Raw genomic sequence first — 26,698 nt, forward strand, 5'->3', positions numbered from 1 at the left:
TGGTGTAATTTATTTTAAAAAAACAATTACAATTGATAAAAGTATAGAAAATTTCCGTTTATCTATAGTTTCGTAGTTAAAACTAAATTGACCAACAAGCAGATATACCTAGAAAAATGTGTAGTTTCACAACACACACAGATTGTGATCTGGAATAAAAACCACCAAATACAGTAATAATACAGGTCTAGCTCTAATCATGGAGTTAATTATAACTTCATGCTCTAATTCAGTAAAGACCCCCTCCAATCTGCTCTAAATAAAAACCACTTTTCTGTGTTCCCAAATTAGCATCGGTCCTTTATTTTTATTATTCTAATTAGAGACGAAAGGTGCTACAGACAATGGAATTCTGGTCGCAGAAGTGATCTTTAATTAGAGGGAGACCAATATATTGCACTCAACATTTTGCTGCTGCCCAAGATTATGCAAGAGCTCCGACTGCCCTGATTCTGTATGCACACAATGAAATATTAAAAATAGGCCTACTGCCACAAGATAGGAGGCGCCCTTTTGGGATTTTAATATAGTTCCTTGAAACTCGTCATTTGAAGGACACGCCCCTTCGTGGTAGTACTTTTTGAAATATATTCTTTGCTGCTACTGTTTATACCAAAATTTTGTTGTGTCACTTTGAAAAAAAAAAACCCCAAAATAATTTATCACAATCTGTACTCTCAAAGCAATTGTATTTTTATTATATTTTATGATAAAAAATTGATAGACAAAACGAACAAAAGTCTGTTCAGATTTAGTTTAATTCATTTTATTTCATACATGTTTTCAATGTATATATACAATCTAACCACAACAATTTATATACAATACAAAGCTTCCTATACTAACAACATATACACTAAAAATTTTCAAGGGAACATGACAATCACAATACAATACATATTGTATTCTGAAAAATCAGAATACAATATATATGTATAAAATATTTATGGATGTAGCTGGGTAGTTAAGATACAGTAAACTGGCAATCCCCGGAACATACGGGAAATAATATAAAAATACAACATGGTTCGAGACTAGTAGTGAATTCCATTTGAGGTGCACTAGAGGGGGTTCAAGGACAGCGACACTGAGGTAAAGTATTTATCGTTTTACAAATTTTGATCATCCATAAAAGGCCCATGTTTTGCAATTGTGCAAACCAAATATAAAATAGGAAATTTGAATGGGAGAAATCATGCCTGTACAGAACTTTGCAGAGTGTAGAGTTGAAAAACTAAAAATTGGTGTTTAAGATGCAATTGCAAGGTCCTAGGTTTGGTCTCTGCCACAAAAATCTTGGAGGTTCTTTAATACAACCCCAAGTAAACCTCATCACATAACTCATTTATTTAAATATATTACTGAATTTTGATATAGCAGATAATATTAAAGTTTCTATTTACTTCTTGTTGGTCATATAGCGTACACCACACAGCCTACAGTACTTGCTCTCTAAAGCCAGGCTCTCACTGTGCGATTCTATGTAGAACGCAACGACACGACGCGCGCGCAACGGATCGTTTTTAATGACGATCTGTTCAGAGTGCCACCGACAAACAGCAGACAGCGTACCGCGTCGTCTAGCGCTCACAAAGCGTGGAGTTGGGGGTTGTACAACGCAGTGATTGCCCGGCTTTAGGAAACAGCCTAGTCTAATTCCAAAATATACTTTTCATATCATTCACATTTTATATGCTGTATCACTCTTGGATGGAGAGATAAAATCTGGCAAGTCATCTTGCTTCCAGTGTCTGACTCATGATTATTAATGAGACACTTCGCCCTGCCCCTTGGATATAGTTGCCATGGTCCCACACATAATGTTTGTAAAACTTGTTTGTGCTATGTGCTGATTGGTCAGTTGAGTTTGATTGACACTCAAAAAGGGTCCAATGACAATCTAAAGCCTTAACCTTTGTCTACACTGCCTAAAAAAATGTGATTTTGGATAAAACTGAATTCTCAAATCTGATTTGTTGGTGTGATTTGTAGTGTTTGCTTATTAATCAAAAGGTGTTTCCTAAAATATTTGACAACTTTTGACGGACAACATAAAAAAGTTGAACATTTTCAGCATTTTTTTTATACAATTTTAAATTATGTGATATGATGTAATCATGCCCACATATAGGCACAGCACATTTTTTTTTGTCACCTAAAATTTGATAGTGTAGACAAAGCTTTATGGTAGCATAAATTTATGCTTCCACAAAAAACAATATGTTATTTGGGGGGGGGGGGCATAAAGGGATATCCCTTCACTGGATGTACCACTCCTTAACATTGTGCACAAAAACTCCATTCAAACTTATTGGGGTGGTCAATCCAGCAGAGACGAGACGTAGAAACAGGGATTAAGAAAAACAGCCAATCATAACATGTTCACGGTTTACGAAACAACTTCTAATAGTGGTCAACTTCAAGATGTATAGCACCGACAAGTTTTCCCTTTTTTCTAAAACATTAAAATTGATACAAATGAGCATACAACTTATAAACAACAAAATGAATACATAATGATAAAGGTCTTGTACAATAAGAACGATACAAATAGATCTTGACTTGAATAGAATTTAAGTACTTTCACTGTGTATAAAAAGGAAGGTGGCTATGTCATTTATATATCTAAATTAATATGTACGGTATAAGACTCCAACAAAGCTAGGGCCGAAACTGTGGGCCTAAGTAGCAGTACAAATATGTTGTAAACACACATTGAATACATATGTATTCTGTACATCTCTGAACATATGTGCACTGTTTATACAGTGCACATATGTTCAGAGATGTACAGAGTCTAAACACACTAAGACCAGTGTATGTAAACACATGGAACACAGTGTGTCTATACACATGGAATACAGTGTGCCTAGGTCTAGGGCATGTATAGGCCTAGACAGACTCAATGCAACAGTACCTAAAGACACTGAATGCCGAGTGTACATAAACACCTACAATGGTTTGTGTCTTAATGCAACACTTAACACTTAATGCAGTGTGACTATATACATCCACTGACAGGTTCCTGAACACATTGAGCAGAGTGTGTCTAAAAGCAATTGAATCCTGTTGCTAGACAACTGAACAGTGTGCCTAAACGCAATAGAACACATTGTGCCTAAACACAGCTGCACAGTGTGTTTGTAAACACAACTGAACATTGTGTGCATAAACATAATTGAACACATTGCACCTAAACACATGAAGCACGTTGCTAAACTCAACTGAACAGAGTGTCTAAACAAAATAGAATACAGTGTGTCTAAACACAACTGAACATTGTTTCTAAACACAAATGAACATATTGCGCCTAAACACAACTGAACACTGTTTCCAAACACAACTAAACAGTATGCCTAAACAAAAATGAACATATTGTGCCTAACCACAATTGAACACCATGTGCCTAAACACAAATGAACATATCCTGCCTAAACACAATTGAACACCATGTGCCTAAACACATATGAACATATTGTGCCTAAACACAACTGAACACTGTTTCTAAACACAACTGAACAGAGTGTGCCTAAAGAAAAATGAACATATTGTGCCTAAACACAACTGAACACTGTTTCCAAACACAACTAAACAGTATGCCTAAACACAAATGAACATATTGTGCCTAAACACAATTGAACACCATGTGCCTAAATACAAATGAACATATCGTGCCTAAACACAATTGAACACCATGTGCCTAAACACATATGACCATATTGTGCCTAAACACAACTGAACACTGTTTCTAAACATAACTGAACAGAGTGTGCCTAAAGAAAAATGAACATATTGTGCCTAAACACAACTGAACACTGTTTCCAAACACAACTAAACAGTATGCCTAAACACAAATGAACATATTGTGCCTAAACAAAATTGAACACCATGTGTCTAAACACAAATGAACATATTGGGCCTAAACACAATTGAACACCATGTGCCTAAACACAATTGAACACCATGTGCCTAAACACAACTGAACACTGTTTCTAAACATAACTGAACAGAGTGTGCCTAAAGAAAAATGAACATATTGTGCCTAAACACAACTGGTAAGTGTGCCTCAACACAATTTAACACAGTGTGTCTAACAAGGTGCACAGAATGCCTAACACTGACAAAAAAAAAAATTGTCGCTTAAAACTTGATAGTGTGTGTCGAGCGAGCATTAAAGGATAAAATGTGGTGAAACTATTTGAGAGGAGCAGAGATATGAAATAATTCCAGGGACATTAATAATGTACAACTGACTAGCTGGAATTTGTACAAAACACACTGACATTTGTAAGTCTAAATCATCACAGGCACAGTCATCAATATAAACTGGTCTTCTTCATGATACGCAAGAATTCGCCTTCGTTGATTTCACCATCACCATCCCGGTCCGCCTCATCGATCATCTCCTATTATAGAAGGACAATGGCATCAATGAAACAAGTAAACTATAAAGTTGTATGTGACACATACCCATATATGGGCATGTTGAAGTCATACCATATACATATATGGAAATGATATTGTCATAGTACATCCATATGTGGGCAGACCACAGAGATAATGATAGTACGGACAGATCTTAAGAATTAGACATTGTTATAGTAAAATAATAACAAACATTTCAACAATGTCAAATTTTATTTCACAAATAACCGTTCAAATGCCAAGATGTGGGTGCACCATGACCAAATTTATTCATTTATTCAACTTTCTTTACACAGTAATATCTCCCAACTACTTACCACTCCGTCCGAACAGGGTTCGTAAATGAGAAAATTCATAATTCACAGAGTTCAAATTTGCAGCATCTCAATGTGGTGATGGTAGGCCTTGGCCATGCTACAAAGTACAGGGCTAGGTAGGCCCAAGCCTTGCCATGGGAGAAAATTTTGTCACGAAATATGACTTGGATTTTACTGTTTTCTGCAACAAAATATTACTTTACAGAAGCCAAAATTACCTGTGCTCACTGTGAAGTATTCATTTGAAGTGATTTCAAAATGAAATCATGATCATAAATGCCCAAAAACAGTTTTATTATTCTTTTCATAAAGATCGCGAATCCATGTGAATAATGCCCCCAATGATCAAAAAGTGAGATTTATTGTACAGTATGCCTGAACAAGCATGTACTGATCAAATATAACATATCTTGGCTGAAAACGATTGCTATATCTTGCTTTAAACTTCATTTTATATCACTTTATTGGTTTGAATGTTTTCTCTCTTAGCTGATGTAACAATTAAAATTATTTCGGAAGACTTATAAACACATTTTAAAGTGTTTCAGTAGTTAAAAGCGATCATTTGTAATGATGTCATAGCTGCAAATTCGGTTCGTAGAATCGAGAGTTTGCAAATGAGAGGTTCGTAATTGGGAGATGTTACTCTACTTGATGGTACGCTGAGAACTGAAAGATGAATATATCACCAGATTCCTCCCACTTTTGACTTACCTGTAACTCCTCATCTGTTAGATTTTCTCCGAGCTCCTTTGCAACACGTTTTAAGTTCTTAAATGATATTTTGCCGGTTTCATCATCATCAAACAAACGGAAGGCTTTCATGATCTCTTCCTTGGAGTCTTTCTCACTCTGGTGGAAGGAAAATTTGTAACAGTTTTCTGTTAATAAATCTGATGTTACGTAAAAATATAATTCATTTAATTCAGTGCCTGAACCTTGGAGTAAATTGGGTGTCACAGAGTTCCAAATGTGTTCCTTGTACATGTTATCATCATATTTAAGAAGTCTATAATACATGGAGGATGTCCTTGTAATTATGTAATATGCTAAATAGACATGTAATCATATGTAGGGTATGTTCTATAAAAATGTGATCACATAAATTTGTTTGAATTTGAAACATGTGATTACATGAATTTATGTGATTACATAAAGGATGTGTTCAATAGACAAATGATCATATGAATGAATGTGTTTGCATGCACATTTGATTATATGATTTTGTTCCATAGACACATGACCATACATGAATCTTTCATACACTGTAATCATATGGAAGATGTGTTCTATAGACATGTGATCATATTTAGGATATATTCTATAGACAAAGTGATCCTATGAATATGTCTCATGCACATGTAATTTTTTTTTTTTCTTTCTTTTTTACCCTGGATGACCTGATCAGCGCAAAAGCATTATTACCCTGAAGAGCCTAGTAACAGACAATAAAATACAATAAATGACAAAAATCGGAAAGTACAGACAATCAATAAAGGCTAAATAGAGGATCAATATAGGATAAAGGGTAATTCTTTGTGTGGGAAGGGCGGATGGTGTCACGTATGTAATATCTCACCATCTTTGCTGTCATCATCGTTAAGAAGTCATTAAAGTCAATGGTGCCAGTTCCCTCCTTGTCGATGTCCTGGATCATCTTCCTAATCTCTTCTTTTTTGGGTTCAAATCCAAGTGCTCGCATGGCAACCTATAATAATGATGTCATAACATTTCATTACAAATACAATGAGGTTACTCTGCTATACTGTACTTGCAATTAATATTAGTTATTACTGTACTAACGCAGGTACAAACATGCCCCCTAACTCTTATATTAATTTTCATGCCAAATTCTCCACTCTGTATGAACCCCACTCCTAAATTTAGCGATTTGAAATGCTAATTATACAGATAACAATTCTAAAAGTATAATAAACAACATATAAATGAATTGGAATATTTTTAGCTAGAGTTAAGAACTTCAACAGCTCAAACACAGGCTTAAATTATAAGTAAATCCATTACAGACAAAAATAAATTTTTTGTCACTGCTTGCATATTTCAGGCTAAAATTAGCACTTGATTTGATTACACTCACAATGTAAACAGTTCTAGAATTTAGATAATATATGCAAATAAAAATCTAATTACTAATTGAATGGAAAGACATACTTTATACAATGTTTAATGGACTTACTACGCACAGATAATGATAATCTTTAATAAAAAATAAAATGTTTGGTTTTGTCCTGTTAGCAGACTAGCCACCACAAAAAAAAAAAAAAAAAAAAAAATCAGTTAAAATTAAAATGTTTTGTAAAATATATTTTTATTTTTTTTCAATAATATCAGATTCACAAAAAGCAAAATGATACAAAACATGTGATAAATTTTCATTGGACATTCTGTATTATTTCAACAAAGATAACATTTTCTTCATCAGGCTAAAATCAGGGATGTAGTTATAGTAAGAGGAGGTGGGCAGGGCCACCCAGCCTTGAAGTTTTCCACCCAGTCTAAAGCTAATTTCATGGCCTTCCACCCACCCTTATTAACCCACTTTTCCATCTTTAAGATCCTCTCGTATTATCTAGAGTATACTAATGTTATCACGCACCCACCCTCAAAATATTTACCCCCACCTTTAGTTTTCATTAGCTACAACCCTGAAAAATATAAAATTTATCTTTTTTATTTGAAATTATAATTTTTCGCAAAACAAGATATAAATAAGTGTTGCTAAATTAGTAATAATCAGGAAATATAAAATAATTACTTTCAATTCTTTGGCATCAATAGTACCAGTGCCTTCAGTGTCAAATAAGTCAAAGGCTTCTCGAATCTCTTGTTTCTGCTCTTCAGTGAGTTCTGGTTTGGGTCCTGTTCGTTTCTTCTGCGCGCCCCCAAGAGCGGACTTGTTATACCTGGAAGCCTAAAGAAGTAGGTACAATGTTATCAAAAGTTTAGTTAGTCAAAGTGTACTTAATTATATTAATCAGGCATTAATTTGGCAGGAATTTGAAATGTACTATATAGAGATAAAGAGTGATTATAAATTTTTAAAGGTGTTTATGTATTATACTTATGCATAAAATACAAGAAGCTAGTGTTAAATTGTAATTCAAAACGTTGTTGGGTAAAATACTGGTTACTGATATGATAGGCCTACTTTTAAAGTAAACATTGTCATTATTATATGAAAATACAACAAACTAATTTCCTGATTTTAAGTTGTATAAATAAGTAATCTCTAGCAGCATCAAAGAAAAAGGAAGGTCCGAGGTGCAGTGCCAAAAAGAACAGAAATTGTATAGCATCTCAGAATCGCTAGTAACTTCAGCATTTTCGTTCAATGTGTTTTGCTGCTTGTGTAAACGTGTGCTCAAGTTTATTAAAGTGTATTTCATATTAGTTGAGGAAATTTTACTTTTAACTTGCTTTAATTTTGATAATACCTATCTCTCTCTAGGCCTAGAGCTGAACTCAAAGTTAATACAGTCGACTCGGCCTAAGTCGAATCTAATGGGACTGGCATAAAAAGATCGAGTTATACAGATTTCGACTTGCACATTTTCGAGAAAAAAAAAAATACTGTATTATAGAACAATACTACTGTATGTGTACCATGCCCACAAAATAGAATTTCACGCAAAACCGAACATATTTTTAAGTCCCAAAATCATTCCTATTGTTCTTTTAATAAAATACTTTCCTAAAAACATGAACTCCCTATTCCGAATCTCGGACGATTTGTCCAATTCAGGACGGTAACACTCACTGAAAAAACCAGACGATAGTTAAATAGACATCGTTTAACGACAAGCATACCACACGCTGTGAAAACGACTTGTATTGCCATGTAGATTATCTGTTGATTAACATGACATGCCAGTAGTTTTGTTGGTTAATTATGAAGTGAAATTAAGGTACGCATTCCAATGTTTTAATTAGTGTATATTCTTGCTTTTAATCCTTAAAAACCATTTGGAATCAACCTGAAATAAAGACGGAATTCGACAAAGCAAGTTCCTACTGGTTACTCTTTTTAGTAGACGTCTAATTCAAATTTGTTAGATTCGTCAGTGTAAATTGCAAATGCACCTCAAGATGCTATTCAAAACATGTTGCTAATTCTATTACGGAGGAAATTTGTAGAGAATAAAATCTAATTTGTTAGGTTTACTTAGATTTGACTCTAAAATAATACCATGAGGGTTTCGTATTTGTTTTTTGCTTTGTTTTATAAATTTGTTTAAGAAAACATTCTTTATTACACCGAGCTTTTTTACTGTCATGCACTATGAAACATTGAGCGATCTGACGTCATCACAGCCAAAGCACAAATCTAGTGCAAAACACCCCACGAAAATGGCCCAATTAGTGGGCAGGCGGAGTTTTTGGGGGCGTGACCTATTCTGTTTACAACTAGACTTCCGACCAGCATTACCCAACGAAGAATGTGTGCTTGGAAAAACATAATCAGACCTAAATGAAATGCACGCAAAAACAATATAAAAATCGCATCAATTTTATTGGTACTGTAATAATTAAATTTGCTGAGCAGTACAGCAAAACAACAGGTATTGTACGTATTATTAAATAATGTTGAATTTGCGTAGGCTAGGCTAGGCCTAGTCAAAAGAATCCAGGGCTTTGATAAATTAATTAAATAGCTAGGCCCAGACTACAACAATCTTGTTCAAAATGGGTTCAATGTATCAAGTTCTATAAACTGAACTGGACGACAAACTGAACATTGGAGCCGGTACGGAGGGGTGTCTGTATTGAGAGTAGACTGCAACTTACGACATACGATCGTGTGATCCAAGTTCCAAATCGCGCTGTCTGAGATGTTAGTTTTGACTTGGCTAACTTGTTGCCGTACAACAAGGATTGAACTTTGTTTTCCAACGGCTGTGTATTTTCCCATGTGCGCTACAAAATTTGGATCTTCGACTTGTGTGGTTGAAATTACTTTAAAATCGGCCTATCTGGACCGGAAAATTCAGTCGATATAGCCGAAATTCGACTTTAAAAATTCGAATTAAACAAACAATTTATACAGTAATACATAGGAAAGAATTGGGACTTCTTCAAAAATTCGACTGACGCGAATTTTCGACTTAAACAGAGTCGACTTCGGCGGACTCGACTGTACTTCATTAATACGCCTTTTTCACGAATCGGTAGACATCTAGAAGTGATGACAAACATTGCGAATCAGCGGTGCGTAACCCTGTCTCTTATACACATCTAGATGTGTATAAGAGACAGACATTGAAATGGTGAGGGCGCGGGGAACAAAAATGTTAATGCAATTAAATTGGAATGGTAAGGCTGTCTCTTATACACATCTAGATGTGTATAAGAGACAGCATTATTACTTACATTATTATTGTTATTATTATTATTATTATTATTATTACTATTATTGATACTAAGATAATTTCTATATTGTTTGATCTGTAATTTAGGATCTGTTACCAGCGTTAGAAAGTGCAGATGTTGTGTTTCACTGTGCCTCACCCTCTTCAGCGTGTATCAACAAGTAAGCTTGTCATCTTCCTTTTTTGTGGGTATATCTTTCTATTGAGGTATACATGAGTGTAGGAAAAAAATGCCAGTAGGAAAAATGCCAGTTAACAGAAACACCACACCAGTGAAACAAAACATTTCATAATAGGGGTGTTGTTTTGTGCAAAAATAACTGACACAACCTAATTAACCGATCTTTATTAGGTTTCATCAATTAAAAAAATTAAATACAGCCTACCAACTGCTTTATTAAGTTGCATTTAATCATCATAATAATAGTACATTTACATAAATAAATACATCCTTATAAATCAGAATTTCCAATGGGCTGTCTGTCTCGTCTTCTAAAATCAAGCCACATTGTGGTCACTGCATTTTTGGTATTAAAATTGGTAGGGATATTAATTTCACAAATGTGCTGCTACAAAGTGCCAACTGCCATACGCTGCCACGATACATTGCCACATGCCACTATACAGTGTAAACCTCATTCCATTTCAGAGACCTGTTCTACAGAGTAAATGTTGAAGGCACTAAGAATGTTGTGGAGATGTGCAAGAAAGTTGGTGTGAAGGTATAAAAGTTTGCAGAGAATTTCCCCTAAAATCAACCAATTAATAATCTATCAGTAATTCAATACTTGATTTGTTATTGAAAACTTGATTAATCAATCATTGATGTTCAATCGATAATTGATTGAGAAATCAGCAATTACTACATCATCTAATTATAATAAATAAGTCAATAATTAAATAAATATTAGATCAATCAATAAATAATCAATGAATAAGTAATTAATCGATCAATAGTCAATTGATCAATCAAATTGATGAATTGAAAATCGATAAAATAAATTTTATACCTTTATTTCTTCACTAAAAATTTATTCCCTTGGTTTGAAATTAGTACAGTATCTCCTTCACCTGTGTTTGTGCATTAGTTGTGAATTTATTGCATTTTCATAACCACTTGGCTTTGCATATTCATTAACTATGTCAATGAATATACATTAACTGTGTCAATATGTGTATTTTCGTCATTGCATATTCCTTAGCTGTGTCAGTGTATAATAACTGTTTTGCTATATTACAGAGGCTTGTGTTAACCAGTTCAGCCAGTGTCTTGTTTGAAGGAATTGATCTTGAGGGCGCTACAGAAGATACACCGTACGCGAGTAAACCTATTGATTATTACACAGAAACAAAAATACTGCAAGAGAGGGTATTTAGAGTTATCATCTGATTTTTATTGCTTTTTTAATTCAATAGGTTTATTATTCAAGTTTATTTTGGCAACTTTGGATTGGATTACTGTGTGCTCAAGTTAAAACTTTTTTTAACGTGAAATTTCCTTTTTTTTTTTTTGGTCCTATAAGGTGTGGGGAGGGGGGGTGCTGGCTTGTCTTAATGCTCTGATCCTGCTAGACTGCCACTGACCGTAACTGATTAAAATAAAGCTACATACTGGACTAGATTGTAAGACAGGCTTCAAAAATGTCTTAATCTGATTATTATGCCAATTTAAAATATTACACAGCATTTTCTCAATGTTTAGATTGTTCTGGAGGCCAGTGATCCTGCTAATGGTTTTCTAACCGTTGCTATACGTCCCCACAGCCTGTTTGGACCACGTGATCCACTATTTATTCCAACAATTATCAAAACTGCCAAGGAAGGCAAGCTCAAATTTGCAATAGGGTAAGTGATGTTCATCTGCAGTTAGTTATGTGCTCATTATAGCACCTTCTCTAAACATCTTTAGAAATATTCAAAAGAAAAAACATATTGTACCACAACCATAAGCATTATTTAGGATTTAGAATGTTGCCTCTTTATATATTCATACATGCCAACATTTGAGTAATAAAAATCAGAACAAAATAAGATGTTTCTTCATAGATTTTTAGTATTTTAGCGTTACGCGCCAACCGAGGGCCGTAGGCTAAGCGGGAGCTGGGTTAATTCGAAGAGGGCGAGAGGTGTCCCCCTCTCATAAGGTAGGGGTCCAGGGGGCCTGAAAGCTCCAGGATTCTTTCTGTTTAGGGAGCCAAAATGATTTATTTGGGTATGTAACTAATTACTAATTTGTAAAATTTGAAATTAGGCTAAATTCAACCATCTGTATAAATAGTGATTAAATTACCTTAAATCAGAAGCTGGGGAAAATCGGGAGAACGATTTTCAATCAGGAGACAAGTCTCAAAATCAGGAGTCTCCCGGTCAAATAACGATTGTTGGCATTATGTTAATTTGCTGGGTTAATATGAATGTACACTAGGTCATGTAAACGCAGGATTAAATTTATACACTATTATATTTTACAGAAATGGAAAGAATCTGGTGGATTTCACATACATTGAGAATGCTGTTTATGGTCATATCTTAGCTGCAAAGGCTTTGGATAACAATGCCAAAGTTAGCGGAAAGGTAATGCCTTTTTTGAAATCATCTATGTTAGGGAGAGGGGAAAACATTGTACTCTTTAGGGAGAAAAGGAAGGGGGAGGGGATGGGGCATTTGTCACTGAAAATATTGTTTTGTTTTCTCTTAAAATTACCTGGTTTCATGATCTAAAAAGTACATAAACAATGAATGCAAAAAAAAATGCTTGTGTATTGTCAATAACTTGAGTGGAAAATCAGTGGCAGATCCAGGGATTCGAAGTAGAGGGGACCCAGGTTTAGACCACCTCAGCCCCACCATGGTTAGGGCTGAGGTGCAAAATGTTAAGATTATGGCACCTCTAGATGGCCAGAAATGACTTAATTTGAATACTGTATTTTCCCTTTTTTCTTCATTTTAATGTATAATTTTGGAAACTTTAGAAGGGTGTCAGCTGTGCCTTCCCCCCTCAATCTGCCTACAGAAAGAGTGGGTGTCTTCTCGGTGAGCTAAGTATGAAGGTTCTGTATTGGTCTCTTTGGAAAAAGAACTGTATGCCTTGCATGCTTCTTACAAATGGCAGTCATTTTGTGGGACCTTGGCAACATTATCAAAGGGGAGGGGCTTAGGAGAATAGACCTTTCCGGAGTGTCAATCAAACTTAACAACTGACCAATCAGAACAGCGCTAGGAATGTGCGCGTCTTAAAAACACGTGTTCGCGAATGTTTTAACACTGCCGTCTTGTGGGACCTTGGCAACAATATCCAAGGGGCGGAGCTTAGCGGAAAGGTCCATTGTCAGCGTGTCTCAAAAGTCAGTGTGAAAATGTGTTTAATTTTTTTTTAAATCTTTTTGTTTTCCTTCCAACAGGTGTACCATATCACAAATGACGAGCCTGTCGGTTTCTGGGATTTTATCTCGCAAATTCTGCGTGGTTTAGATTATAAACCACCACAATATCACATTCCATACCTCTTCCTTTACTATCTGGCAATGCTGGTCCAGTTGATATGCTTCTTATTAAAACCAGCAGTAGACATCAAGCCTACGTTCACGCCAATACGTATAGCCTACGCCGGTACACATCATTACTACAGCTGCGAACGAGCGAAGAGAGATTTAGGATATGCTCCGTTGGTTTCTATGGAAGAGGGTATCAAAATTACTGTAGCTTATTATGAACATCTTAGAAATAAGAAAAGATGACAATTGTAACACAAATAAAGCCCTGTTCAGACTATCAAATTTTATTTGACAAAAACATTTGACATGCCTAAATATGGTCACGATGACATCACATCATGACTATATATGGGCATACATATAAAACTTGATAGTGTCAACAGAGCTTCATGTGTATTTTTTAAAGACATTATAAACTTGAACATTAATTTAATCGAATTTTATTAAATTCCAATTACAAATAACTTTATAGATCCTCTAATAGATATTTTAATTATTTTTTTAATTGTTTTTTTTAATAGTGAGAAATTTCACTCTGTATCACTGATTCTGTTACAATCTATTGGAGTGAGCCCCGCAGTCACTCAACACCCCCGCCCCTCCCTGCCCCCTCCCCTCCTACTTCAGTGAGCAAATAAAGCTGTAAGACAGGGAATTATCATTGTAAAGGATAAGACACTACTCAATTCCTTAAAAAAAAACATCCTTTATATTTAATTAAATAAACTACAATATATTAGTAAAGTTCAAACTAAATGAGTATGATTTCTATAAGCAAAAATATTACATCGAACATGTGATCTACTACTGAATAAAAACGACTAGTAAAGTACAGTATTTGTTATGGTTTCTGATCAATGTTATTTATATAATACATGCATACAAACAATATGCTATAAAAGGGGCATATGCTGGTTTCATTCTGAGTGGGGGTACATGTGTTCCCCTCACCCCCATCCCTAGCCTACTGATACACACAGGTATAAATTATACATTGTGTACTATTCATGAATAAAATGTTGAATTGACTATTAAAGTATTCTTTAATAAGTTATAGCACCAATACTTTTATGTTCTAATATAATAAATACAAATATATGAAAACAATAATATATTATAACAAGGCTTTCGTAAAGTTCTGATGACAAAGGTACTACCTGTAGTACTATATATTGCATATTATACTTGTCTAATTATTGATTAAAAACAAATCAACTATGCTAAATTCTCTGTACAGCCAGTACACTCCAAATAATGAAAACTTGAAACTTAATTACTTATTAGTATATGTTTTCTGATACAATATTCATAAAGTTCCAGTAACAAAGGTATTTCATAATAACACAAATTATTATGCAATCTACTAACTACATATTAGATAGGCCTACTAATAGGTCAAAGCCATACATAAAATGCTGACCTTAATAATAAAACATTTGTTATATTCTATAATATAGCACCAAGCTCTAAAAAAAAAAAAATTATTGAAAATCTTTGTCAAAGAATACTGTAGATAAAAAATGGTATTCTGGCCATATTTAACCAAAAATTTCAGCAAACGTGGGGATCCAATAATATGCTAAGAATAATATTTCTAATGGAAGTGAAATACAAATTATTGAATAGATAATTAAATAATAGTAATGTAAAGAAATTACTATAAACACAATAATCAGTTGCTTTTTAATACTCTTATTCAAAATGTTAAAATTTCTTTGCATGTAAATTACCATATTTAATTGAATAAACACCCTTAGGCATTATAATCTATAATACAGCACTAAGCCTTACAAAAAACTTTATTTGGCCCCAAAATCCAGGAGACTTGAGGATCCGATATGCAAGAATATTTCTAATGGATGTCGAATACAAATTACAGAAAAGATCATTAAATAATAATAATCAATGTAAAAAGAAATTACTATAAAAACACACGGATCAGTTGTTCATAAGAACAGAATACTCTTATTCAAAATGTCCAAATGTCTTTGCATTCTAGCACCACCTTTGCCTCCAGAAGACGAAACATCAATAAAATTGGTAATACTACTACCGCAGTCGATATATGAGGCCTCACCACAAAATGAGTCTCATGGTTAGAATATCAAAAATTGAGTTTATCACATTATAGGCTTTAATTTGGTCTTTGAATGGCCTCACTAGGATATGTAGATCCAGAGATGTGAGCATTTAGGCCAGGTAAAAAAAAAAAACATGTTTCACGTCCGGCTTTTTATTTTAATTGAGGAAGCGGCCTTTTTTATTTTTTATTTTTCAAAATGGCCGCCATTCTACAGACTTGTTGACATTTCCCGTCTAGTTTTGTTCAACATATAAAATTGAGGAATCATTGTTATACTGTATACAATCGGAATGTTCCCGATGTTACGTCTCAGACGTCTTCACATGAAACTATTCCATACAATCTGACATAGAGGGCCAGTATAACGGGAAATTCCAGAATTCATCGGAAATCATCGGCCGTATTCGGTTAGCACTTTCGTGCTCTGCTCAACGGAAACTGCTCAACGAAGTTAACGCTCGGAATTTATCGTTGAGTTTTGTACTCAACGGGATAACATACTCAACATAGTCCCAATCGAATACGGCAATTGTATGCATGACAAACGCGCTCTAGTGAAGTGAACTCGAGGTTTGCCGCCTTACGCCCAGAGTAGGCGATGGCCTAGGCCTAGCCTAGAGATATCGGGCTAGCCTAGGCCTAGCCTAGGTAGAGATATTGGGCTAGCCTAGGCATAGCTTTACTATACGAAAGGTTAGACGAAGATATTGCACTATTTTAGGCCAGGGTATTTATTTTCCAACATTTAATTCTAAATTTTCGATATATTTTTTCTTTATTTTATGAATTTTCCAAAAATAAAAAATTAAAAAAAAATCAAGGCGGGCGAAAAAAACGATGCGGGCGGGGACGCGAAACATGTTTTTTTTTTTATTTGGCCTTAAATATTATGTGTAAAAGAACCACATTTTGAGAAATTCGGCCTCCAAGATAAACTAACCTGTACAAATAATAGGACTAGAATTACAGAATATGCGCAGAGAACACTGTTTTAGTAAGAAAATTCACTTAAAAAGTACACAATCATTAAATATAAATATCAAGTTATCAAAAAACATTAAAATCAAAATTGTGTAAAAATTTTGACTTTGGCCTATTTTGGTGATTATCTCGTAATGATTTCACCAACGATGCGTCTCATTTCGTGGTGAGACCTCACATATATCAAACTGGATCATACAGTAGTCCAATTTGGCGACGGAGCTGGAATAGTGTAAACTTGTTGGTAAATGAATGCGCATATGCCTGACTATTGAATAACGTGTGATTGGTCAGTTGTCTGAAAATCCGGAAATGTCCATGGATTGATTTGATTTGCGAAAATATCCGCACTAGCTTCATGTTCACATTTTGCCTCCAAGATGATAAAAAATACATTCTCATTCTATCAAATACTGGAGTACTGTGCATTATTTAGGTCTCTAGGCCTTGTCTCTTCTTGAAAATGTCCATCTGTATGTGAAATCATCAATTCCTGGGGATGAAGAGATCAAGGTGAAACCTTGTTGGGAAATTTCAACGAACAACTGCAGTCGTTCAACATACTGTGGTGTAAATATGTAGTATTTAGACTCATCATATGGTTCAGGGTCCTGATACTCAAGCCATTCGAATTCGTACTCATTGTCATACTTTCCCATCATTGGTAATTTACGAATTGCATTAATTTTTCCAGATATCCGCCAACTGTCTTTAGGCTTACAATATTCTAATTCTAAGAATTCAAAGGAATCTGGTTTAGCTAGTGGTGGCAGTGGTAATGCATCCTCTCGAATGCGTTTTCTCGTTTCGTTGATAATTTGAATGAGCTCTTGTATTTGATAGTAGTCTGCCTCAGCCGATAGAATATCCCACTCTTGAAAACCATCAGGAAGGATAAGCTTTGATCGACGGAGGAAATTGAGAATGTGCCGGAATGTTGGACCGTCTCCGTCGATGACGTAGCAATTTCGATCATCTACGATAGTTGGCAACCGGCCGCTGAACATTGATCCTAACATCGAATCCGGATAACGCATTAACGTAGAGCGACTTGTTGTATAGATGCATCCCCCAACATTCAGGTTCAATATCTCGTCGCCAACAGCAGGCAAATCCATATTAATTAATATTACTGAGAAGCAAGCTAGGTATAGTACTACTAGGCACTTGCTTCAACAAATAGGCCTATGCCTTGCCTAGCTAGAGAGGTATTTTAATAGGCCATCTACAGCTACTTCTCCTTGTGTACGAATTACTCAGATTAAAGAGGTACCAGTAACCAGACAAGATGACACCAAGATCATAAAATGATGAAGACTCGAAAAATCAATAAATCTTTAGTAATTAAGTCAGCAGTCCTTAAAACCTTTTAAATTTTGAATTTTATAAACATCGGAGTCAACCACGTGTGTTGCTGCTGTGTTGTTTATTATGTTGCATTAGGTAGTAGTGCGCCACCATGCGGTCTCATAAGATCTAGTCCTTTTGGGGCATCGACCCCCCACCCTCCTCTTTTGGACATTCTTCTAATTTCTATAATTATTCTATAATTTTGGTGGATAGTAACATTCATGAATTACATATGACGTCATATAATTTTAAATATTAATATTTTATAAATATCAATTAAATATTAATATAGTATCATGAGTTAGGCCTACATACCTGGAAGCTGGTGTTACATATTGAAAGTTAGTCTCAGAGTGCTGCCTCATTATTACCAGTTAATTTTGTAACACACTGAAAAATTAATCCATTATGTATAGGCATACTCCGATCATATTTTAGTATGCATTAATTAACAGGGAACTTTCGATTTCACCAAAGAATATAGATAGCAGGATTTCACGTGCAATGTCGGTGGACATAGAACGTCGAGGATAATGTAAGAAAGTAGAAATGAGCAAAAGGTGAAATGATGCGATTTTCAAATACTTTAGTGTAAAAAAAAAACTACGCTCAAAGAATGTAAGTCACTGACGAATGGGTTTCGGCAAATTGGGATTCGACAAACGGATTGGATACGCTCAAAACATTCCATGGAATTCATAGGAGTTCCTAAGACAGGTACGGTATTCTGCCTGGAGTTTTTGCGAACATATCAGGCCTAATTTTCAAGAAAAGCGGACACCACAAAAATCTGCCAACTTTAGACGGTTTCCCTAACAAAGTTGTAATTGATTTATGGAACACCTTAATCAATCCAATATTTTCATATTTTTCAATAAAGCATATTACAAAGAAAATAAGATATGTGTAAAAAGCGCCATTTTGAATTTTGTTTTGGAAAGAACACCAAAGAAGTGTTTGTACTTTTAAGAGTATTTGATTTATTGTAATTTTAAGTAAGAAATAACTGAAACACATAAATCATGTCAAATATTTCCTTTTATTGTTTGATGCATTAGTATAGCCTATTGCAGCAGAACCACAGACAAATCGTTGCTTCTTGTTCTATTTTCTTAAGCTACTCCCACTGTGAAATTCACGTTCCAGCATACAATTGAAAAAAACCAACAAAGGCGTTGTGGATTTCCTCGTATGTCATGCATACGTGGAGATCCACAAATAAAACTAATTCCCATCATTTCAACAGAAGAATTAATAAGTTTGCTTAACAAAGGCAATCACTCACAAATCACTGAGGTTTCAATTAGTGGTATACTACAAAACATAAAGCATATATACAAAGCTGATTTTCAATTTTTTCCCCAAATAATACCAATAATAATAGCTCATTCATAGCACAAATAAACAAGCTCTCAAAGCGCTGTACATAAAAAACAGAATGAGATCAATGTTGAATTATGGAAAACTTGATGGAAAAGGAAGGTCATTAACTTGGTCTTCGGCTACAGCCGGTAAAATGTAGGAAGTTTAAAAAATATAGAATACTAAATATTTAGTCGTATGCAACTTCTCTTCTTGAAAATGTCATTAATTGTAACGATCACTGGCCGTGGATATCAATGTAAAGCCGAACAGTGTTAATTTTGAGCAACAAATGAACAACCTCAATCGACTTAGCTTTGGCTGGTTTATATCTCTATTCCTCGGTTTTAATACATATCCATGTGTATTCTGCCATGCCGGTCTTTTTTTGTCGCTGAGAGAGCTAGACATTCTATGCTTGTGGATGTCGATTAATTTTGTATTGCCCAAAATTCGATAATTATCACCAACTAATTGTACTTCTACAAATTCGTATGTAGGAATACAGTACTGTCGAATACGTTTTTCATTGATAAGTTGAATGAGCTCTTGTAATTATGTAGCAGTCTGCCTCAGCCGATATAATATCCCACTATTGGAAACCGTCAGGAAGACCGGGCCAGAACGTTTTTTTCAGGGAGGGGGAAGGGGGATCACTTTTGAGCTAGGTGTCTTTTAATGACTTTATGTTCTTCAAAAATTCAAGGTTTTCTCCCTCTTGAAGACAGTCAGGTAAACTTTCGCATTCTTATTACAGGGCCTGTTATGCGTATACACACGCACGTGCATAAAAAAAAAATGAGTAGTTGCATACGTATTATTTTTTCCATGAATCGATAAACCCCCCCAAAGAGAAATGGGGTCCGGTCCTCCCCGGGAAAAGTTTGATTCCTAGATGGTGGAAAATGAGCTTTCCCGACTTCTGAGTGTTGTTTAACGTCAAGGTTTCCCCTCTTGAAAACGATTCCATGAATCAGTGAACCCCGAAGAGTTGATTTCTAAATGGTATGGCGGTAAATGAGCTTTCCTGACTTCTGAAGTGTCGTTTAATTTCTTAAATATTCGAGGTTTCCTTTCCTTTCCTATACTAAATACCACGAACACACGGGACCACTCGCGACAACTCGGGACCATACCACACGGGTGCAAAAATGATAAAAATATTACAACACCAGAGTAGAAAACTACTTATAATCAATAGAAATCAACTTTTAGAACGGTAATTATCCAAATTCCGTTAAAAATCGATGTATCTTGATTTTGTTTTGTTGGTTTTTCCTGTCGTGTCTCGGTATGTAATGCGTTGACATTGTGGATCTGTAACGCATTGACGTATCAGCAGATACGTACCGGTACGCATTCAACCATGACCTTCATGTCTGTGTTTCATAGCATCAATCAAGATAGGCCGTTATATACTGCTACGTGAACGGTAATAAACGTATTCTACATAAAACGAAAATGAGAATTTGAATTGTTATGTATTGTTAGATTGATCGTTTATTTTTATTTTCTGTCAAGCTCGTAAATGTTTTTTTTTTCTTTTTCAGTGTAGGGCCTACATCAATGGAATAAAGAAGATTGCATTAATATAAAATTTATTAGGCCTATTAGAAGAACCCAACTAGTTGTAGTAAAGATTTAGCTTCAATTAGGTTACTGGTTTGGTCTTTGGTCTACAGGAGCTCGTGCTTCGTACAGGTCATTCCATTCATAGAAAAAGCCTTTTTTTTTGGAGAAAGCGTACTTGTCGTTAGCCATAGTAGCCTAGGTCAATACTAACTCCGGCTATATAAAATTGAAAAGTATTAATCTTATTATTGCAGTAGTGGCACTATGTCCACATTTAAATTATTGTTATTCATTCGTTAACGTTATTATATATATTATTTATGAATTATTACGTCCATGTTAAATTAATCTTATCTATTAAAATTGTATTAAATAATATAGTAATAGTCATAGCCGAGGCCTAGCCTAGGCCTAAACCTAGTGACTATGTGTGTAGTGTATAAAATTATGAATAAAAAGTATGAATAAACGCAAAGTGAAAGAATAAAGGAAGAATGAAGAAAAGAGATTTTGGAACGGGAATATACAAAAGTAGTCAATATGTCAATATTGCATTACGTTTTTGTAAACATTTTTGGGCACCAATCGTCAGAGGTCTCTGTGCCACGGCCTACACTTTCCATAATTCAACATCGATGTCCAATATACATATGAAACATGTAGGCTGCCGGCACCTTGACCTCTGACGATTAGTAGGCCTACCAACAAATTTTCACAAAAATGTGATGCAATTGACAAAATGATTATTATTGTTATTTTCGGTAAATATTTCAGCCGCTCCAAACTTCTTTCCTATTCTTTCTTCCTATGCTTCTTTCGTTTTTTCATTTCATTTAATTTAATATACTAATACATATTTACACATATTATTTATATAAATATATCATTTCCATACATACTTACATATTTTAACTGGACTCTAGAACTGGGCCTGAGTATACATTGTGTCTGTAATTAACATAATTTAATCATTGTTCCATCATACTGCTTTATTTAAATAACGTCAAACTACTAGGAGTAGTTCTAAGCAATGACCTAAAATGGGAAAATCATGTTGACCTAATGGTCAAAGAGGCTAATAGGAAACTATTCATGTTAAGAAAATTAAAAGAGTCTGGTTTCAATAATAATGAGCTGTTAACAGTCTACATGGGATACATACGGCCCACCGTAAAACTTCGTAAACATAGAAATTATGAAATGACTTTCCTGAGGACTGAACGTTTTAAAAATAGCCCCATCCCTTATCTAATGAAATTAATTGAAGAATAAATTTAATTTTTTGCAATTGTTTTTAACTTTGCGAAATGTTGATGGTTTGGGTTCTTTTTTTGTATTGTCTTTAAAATAGCCCCACTACTTATCTAATGAAATTATTTTGAAAAATTCAAATTGTGCAATTTTAACGTAGTGAACTTATACTGATGCTTTGGGTTTGCTTTTGTATTGTTTTAATGTGATGTTTTTGCCGTTTCTCGTTCTTGTTTTCCTTTTGTACAAAATACACCAATTTAGCTTTTGGCTACTAATGTATTTTTTTATGAAGGAGTTTTTTGAATAAAGATACCGATTATATATATTATGAAATATTATTAGTCTTTAACGATTACAATATTTCATATAAATATATATATATTTTTTTATGAAGGAGTTTTTTGAATAAAGATACCGATTATATATATTATGAAATATTATTAGTCTTTAACGATTACAATATTTCATATAATATTTTAAGATAAATGTCGAAACAGTTTTAATTAATTAAATATAAACTCTGAATGTAAATTTACGTAGATTAGATCAATAAAGATGGACATAGTAGTAATCCTTATTCATAAACAAGAACTTTTTCAATCTTCTAGTCAATTTTATACAGCCGGAGTTGGTTTCGACCTAGGCAAACCTTGCTAAAAAGGTACACTTTCTCCATCAAAAGGCTTTTTCTATGAATGGAATGACCTGTTCGAAGCACGAACTCCTGTAGACCAAACCCAATACCGTTACGATTTTTAATCGTACGGGAAATCCACTCACGATGCAAAAGAAAAGATAAAGCAAAAACATTTGGAGATGAGAAAGCCATTAAAATTGCTCCTGATAAAACCATTGACCCTGCCATTCTATTCCAAAGATTCCTTGTCGTATCACAATCGGGAGATCTTACATTAGAAGTTTCCACCATCCCCTTTTGAGACTAAACATTTTTAGGAAGGCCAACAAACCACAATTTGTTCAAGCTGTTATAGAACATGAAAAATAAGCTGTCAATTAAAGCAATGTACGACACTACCGGAAACTGAATGTTATGTTCTAGATAGAGGCTCCCTTTTCCTTCTTTTACATCACTTATCATGGAAGAGAGGAGTCAGTTACGGCACAATTGTACAGGCATACTCAGAGTTCGTCAGGAGAAAGTGTGGATTGGCAACTGTTGTATTTGATAGTTATGATCGGACTCCTTCTATAAAAGGCAATACCCATGAAAGAAGAGGACAGAACATCCACCCAGTTGGTAAAACTTTACGGCTAATACCGAGTTTGATGGCAAAAAGGATGAGTTCCTTTCGAGGCATGATAACGAGCAGAAGTTAGGTTTTTTTTCTCTTTCTGGCAAAGCCACATTTATTCTCATTATTGCACCATAAAAATGTACATAAAATCAATATAAGAACATAATAAATTAATCTCTGTTTTCCTACATATTTTCATTTTCATCTTATTTTTTACAAATAATTTATTTTCATTTAACACTTTTTAGTTTTTTTTCCCCCCAATTCTCATCATTACATTTCCTTTAGATTAGACCCTAATTATGGTTCAACAATGAACATCCTGTTTGATTTAACATTTTTTCTGCTTTTTAGTGTGTAAAATATATCATAGATATTTACTTAAATATCAATTACATAATAAATTAATCTCAGTTCTACACCTTTTCATTTCCATCTTAATTTTGTACAAATAATTTACTGTCATTTAACAATTTTAGGTTGTTTTTTTTCAATTCACATCATTACATTTTATTTAATTTAGACTATAGTTTGTACCTTAATTTTAGCTCAGCAATAAACATCCTGTTTAAATTATCATTTTTTATTTTTCCTTTTAACCATGATTTGTAAATTACAAAACAAGCTAATGTAATTAATTCATTGCTTTTTACATTCTTAATTCCAAATATAATATCAATATACGAAAGCTTTTTTACATTCTGTTTTTCCAGTTTGTTAATTATGTTAACTACACAATCCCAATAACCTTTAAGTCTTTGACAATCATAAAACATATGCTTTTCATTTTCCTCTTTTTTACATAAATAACAATTAGGGTCTTGTTTTATGTTCCATACAACCAACCTATTATTATTTGGTAAGATTCTATGTAATAACATAAAATTCATCTCTACTAGTCTTGTTTCTTTTATTCTGAAGACCTTATTACTCCATATTAAATCCCAGTCAAAATGTTTACTTTGAAAGACATTCTCCCATTGCTTCTGGGAAGTTGGTTCACAAAATATTTGTTGTATTTGTTTAGTATAATATGTTTTTGAATTAACCTTTAACAACTCATTGTTTTCGTTTATAATTGAAGGCTTCTTGTTTATCTTACTATATATTTGCTCTATCCATTTTTTGGTATTGCATGTAAAACCTGTTTTACCTGTATAATCCAGTTTCTTTGATTTATAAGAGCTGCTTTTAACATAGTTGGTGATTTTAATCTATTACCTTCACATATATCACCCACATATTAATCCACTCACTAAAAAACAAGCAAGCAGAAGTTTATCAATATGTTCTCTGCTGAACTACAGAAAAGAAATTGTCCTGTAATACATGCAAGGAACGATGCTGACGTTGATATAGTGTTAGCAGCAGTAGACATTTCCCATCATCATACTGTAACTTTAATTGGAGAAGATACAGATTTGTTCATCTTCTCTATCATGTCAATACAGACGAACGAGAGGTTTTCTTCAGGTCGGACAAGACAATGTTAAAACAACGGCACTAAAAATTGCTAAAGTAAGTACTGATTTATGGCTGTTTATACATGGCGGCCATCTTGGACGCCATCTTGAGTTGATTTATATTGATTGTATCACATTCTAAATTGTCTGAAATGATTTACTGACCCCAAAATCCTGATATTGTTTTAAAAAGATTGCGATTATATTACAATTTGTAGCTGTTTTATGGTATGGCCGCCATCTTGGAAAAAACCACTTTCCAGTGGTCGGATTTTATAAGACTTTTTTATGTTATTTAGCACACTCAATACTACCAAAATCTGTTGGAAAACCTTTTGTTGCAATTTTTTGGGGGTTAAACCCAGTCTACTGGACTTATTTGTGTATTTTTTCATTAAGCCTCTTTAACCATGATTAATCATGGAATGTCGCTATATAAATTTGGTAAATAAATAAATAAAAAATACAAGAACTATTAAGGAAGAACAAAACAAGTACATTAGGACTAATAATGGTATAGGATTATAATTTCCACAGACTTTGACAATGGGTATTGTAACGTTATCTTGAGCACAGAAACCTTCTAGCACAGACATTTTCTTGATGTAGTATAGAACAAAGGTGCAGATCTCAATCTTCACACCATTCACCTAGGCTAAGGTCAGCATGAGATAAAACACAATAAAAGTAAAATGGATGAACATAGTGTAAGTAGGCCTAAACGTTGGACTGAAGAAAGACGACGACGTTAAAACATTCATTTAAAGCAAGCATATCATGAATTAGGGCCCTATATATTATTCTGACATAGCCACAATATATATAATGATACACTGGCGCGTTACCATTTACTGAGTTATTCATAAAAATAGACGTTAGCTGATTTATTCATGGTTAGGGTTGGGGGGGGGGTGGTGTAGAGCCCACTAATGTAAAAATCTACCACAAATGTCAAAACATTCTACCTGTCTAAAACATGCATATTTCTATTTGCTCTAATGTAACATTTTTCCCAAAAGTGAACGGAAATGGCATTTCTTACCTTTTAGACCCTAGATACCCAGCATATCCATATCTCAAAAAACGGTTGGCCATAGAAACCTGATTTTTCTGAGTACGCATCTATTTACTTTCAATGAAAATGTTGTCTACAAAATGCCGAAAGTGCTTGTATATTTGGTCTCTGGCCCTAGTAATGTTTGTTTTATTAAAAGGAAAAAGTGTTTCATCTACCTAGGATACTCTTGCGACTCTAATAATAATAGTAATAATAATAATAAGAAGACACTTGTGGACTAAAAGCGCATAATGCACGAAAAACTCCTTTTTTGCTTCACATTATATAATAAATAAAATATTTAGACAAAACAAATACACACACACAAACACGAAGAAATGGCACAAAAAAACTCAATTATGTGGCGATCAGCCACAAACAGGGCGCTCTTTGGAAGAGAGGGCTGTATTTATGAAAAGAAGAGAGGATAGGATAATAAAAGATGGCGGATGGAAACACATGTGTCTGTCTCTGTGTGTGATCTTTCACAGTGTATGTTATTGATCCCGGTCCTGGCAGAATCGCCACAACACTGTATACCGAATCTCTGAGGGGTCACCATCACCACCCTAACTCAACGCAGGACCCTATCTAGGTGGCTCGAGTAAAGGAATGTGAAACACCTTCAAGGGTAGCAGCCTGGTGCTTCACTAACAGGCCTATTTGCATTACTCGAAATTAATAAAATGCATATGAA

General features: G+C 34.2%; 3 protein-coding genes across 3 annotated transcripts; 1 reads left to right on the forward strand and 2 right to left on the reverse strand.

Annotated features, from left to right (window-relative positions):
- Positions 1 to 3,823: 3,823 nt before the first annotated feature.
- On the reverse strand, positions 3,824 to 8,601 carry LOC117112126 (caltractin). Its single transcript, XM_033255180.1, has 5 exons — positions 8,521 to 8,601; positions 7,519 to 7,674; positions 6,322 to 6,450; positions 5,457 to 5,594; positions 3,824 to 4,406 (listed from the first exon to the last, which is right to left on the reverse strand). Exons 1-5 carry the CDS (start codon positions 8,599 to 8,601, stop codon positions 4,317 to 4,319), a joined length of 594 nt encoding a protein of 197 aa, XP_033111071.1. The 3' UTR covers positions 3,824 to 4,316.
- Positions 8,602 to 9,110: 509 nt separating this feature from the next.
- On the forward strand, positions 9,111 to 14,460 carry LOC117112122 (sterol-4-alpha-carboxylate 3-dehydrogenase, decarboxylating-like). Its single transcript, XM_033255176.1, has 7 exons — positions 9,111 to 9,122; positions 10,217 to 10,290; positions 10,779 to 10,851; positions 11,370 to 11,498; positions 11,832 to 11,974; positions 12,601 to 12,703; positions 13,531 to 14,460. The coding sequence occupies exons 1-7, from the start codon at positions 9,111 to 9,113 to the stop codon at positions 13,864 to 13,866; spliced, it is 870 nt and encodes a 289-aa protein (XP_033111067.1). The 3' UTR covers positions 13,867 to 14,460.
- Positions 14,461 to 16,782: 2,322 nt separating this feature from the next.
- On the reverse strand, positions 16,783 to 18,109 carry LOC117112125 (BTB/POZ domain-containing protein KCTD6-like). The gene has a single exon (XM_033255179.1). It carries the CDS (start codon positions 17,803 to 17,805, stop codon positions 17,128 to 17,130), a length of 678 nt encoding a protein of 225 aa, XP_033111070.1. The 5' UTR covers positions 17,806 to 18,109; the 3' UTR covers positions 16,783 to 17,127.
- Positions 18,110 to 26,698: the final 8,589 nt, after the last annotated feature.

The sequence above is a fragment of the Anneissia japonica genome, unplaced genomic scaffold (genome assembly GCF_011630105.1).
Source record: "Anneissia japonica isolate Jap-2015-1 unplaced genomic scaffold, ASM1163010v1 scaffold284702_len192836_cov137, whole genome shotgun sequence".
Lineage (NCBI taxonomy): Eukaryota > Metazoa > Echinodermata > Crinoidea > Comatulida > Comatulidae > Anneissia > Anneissia japonica.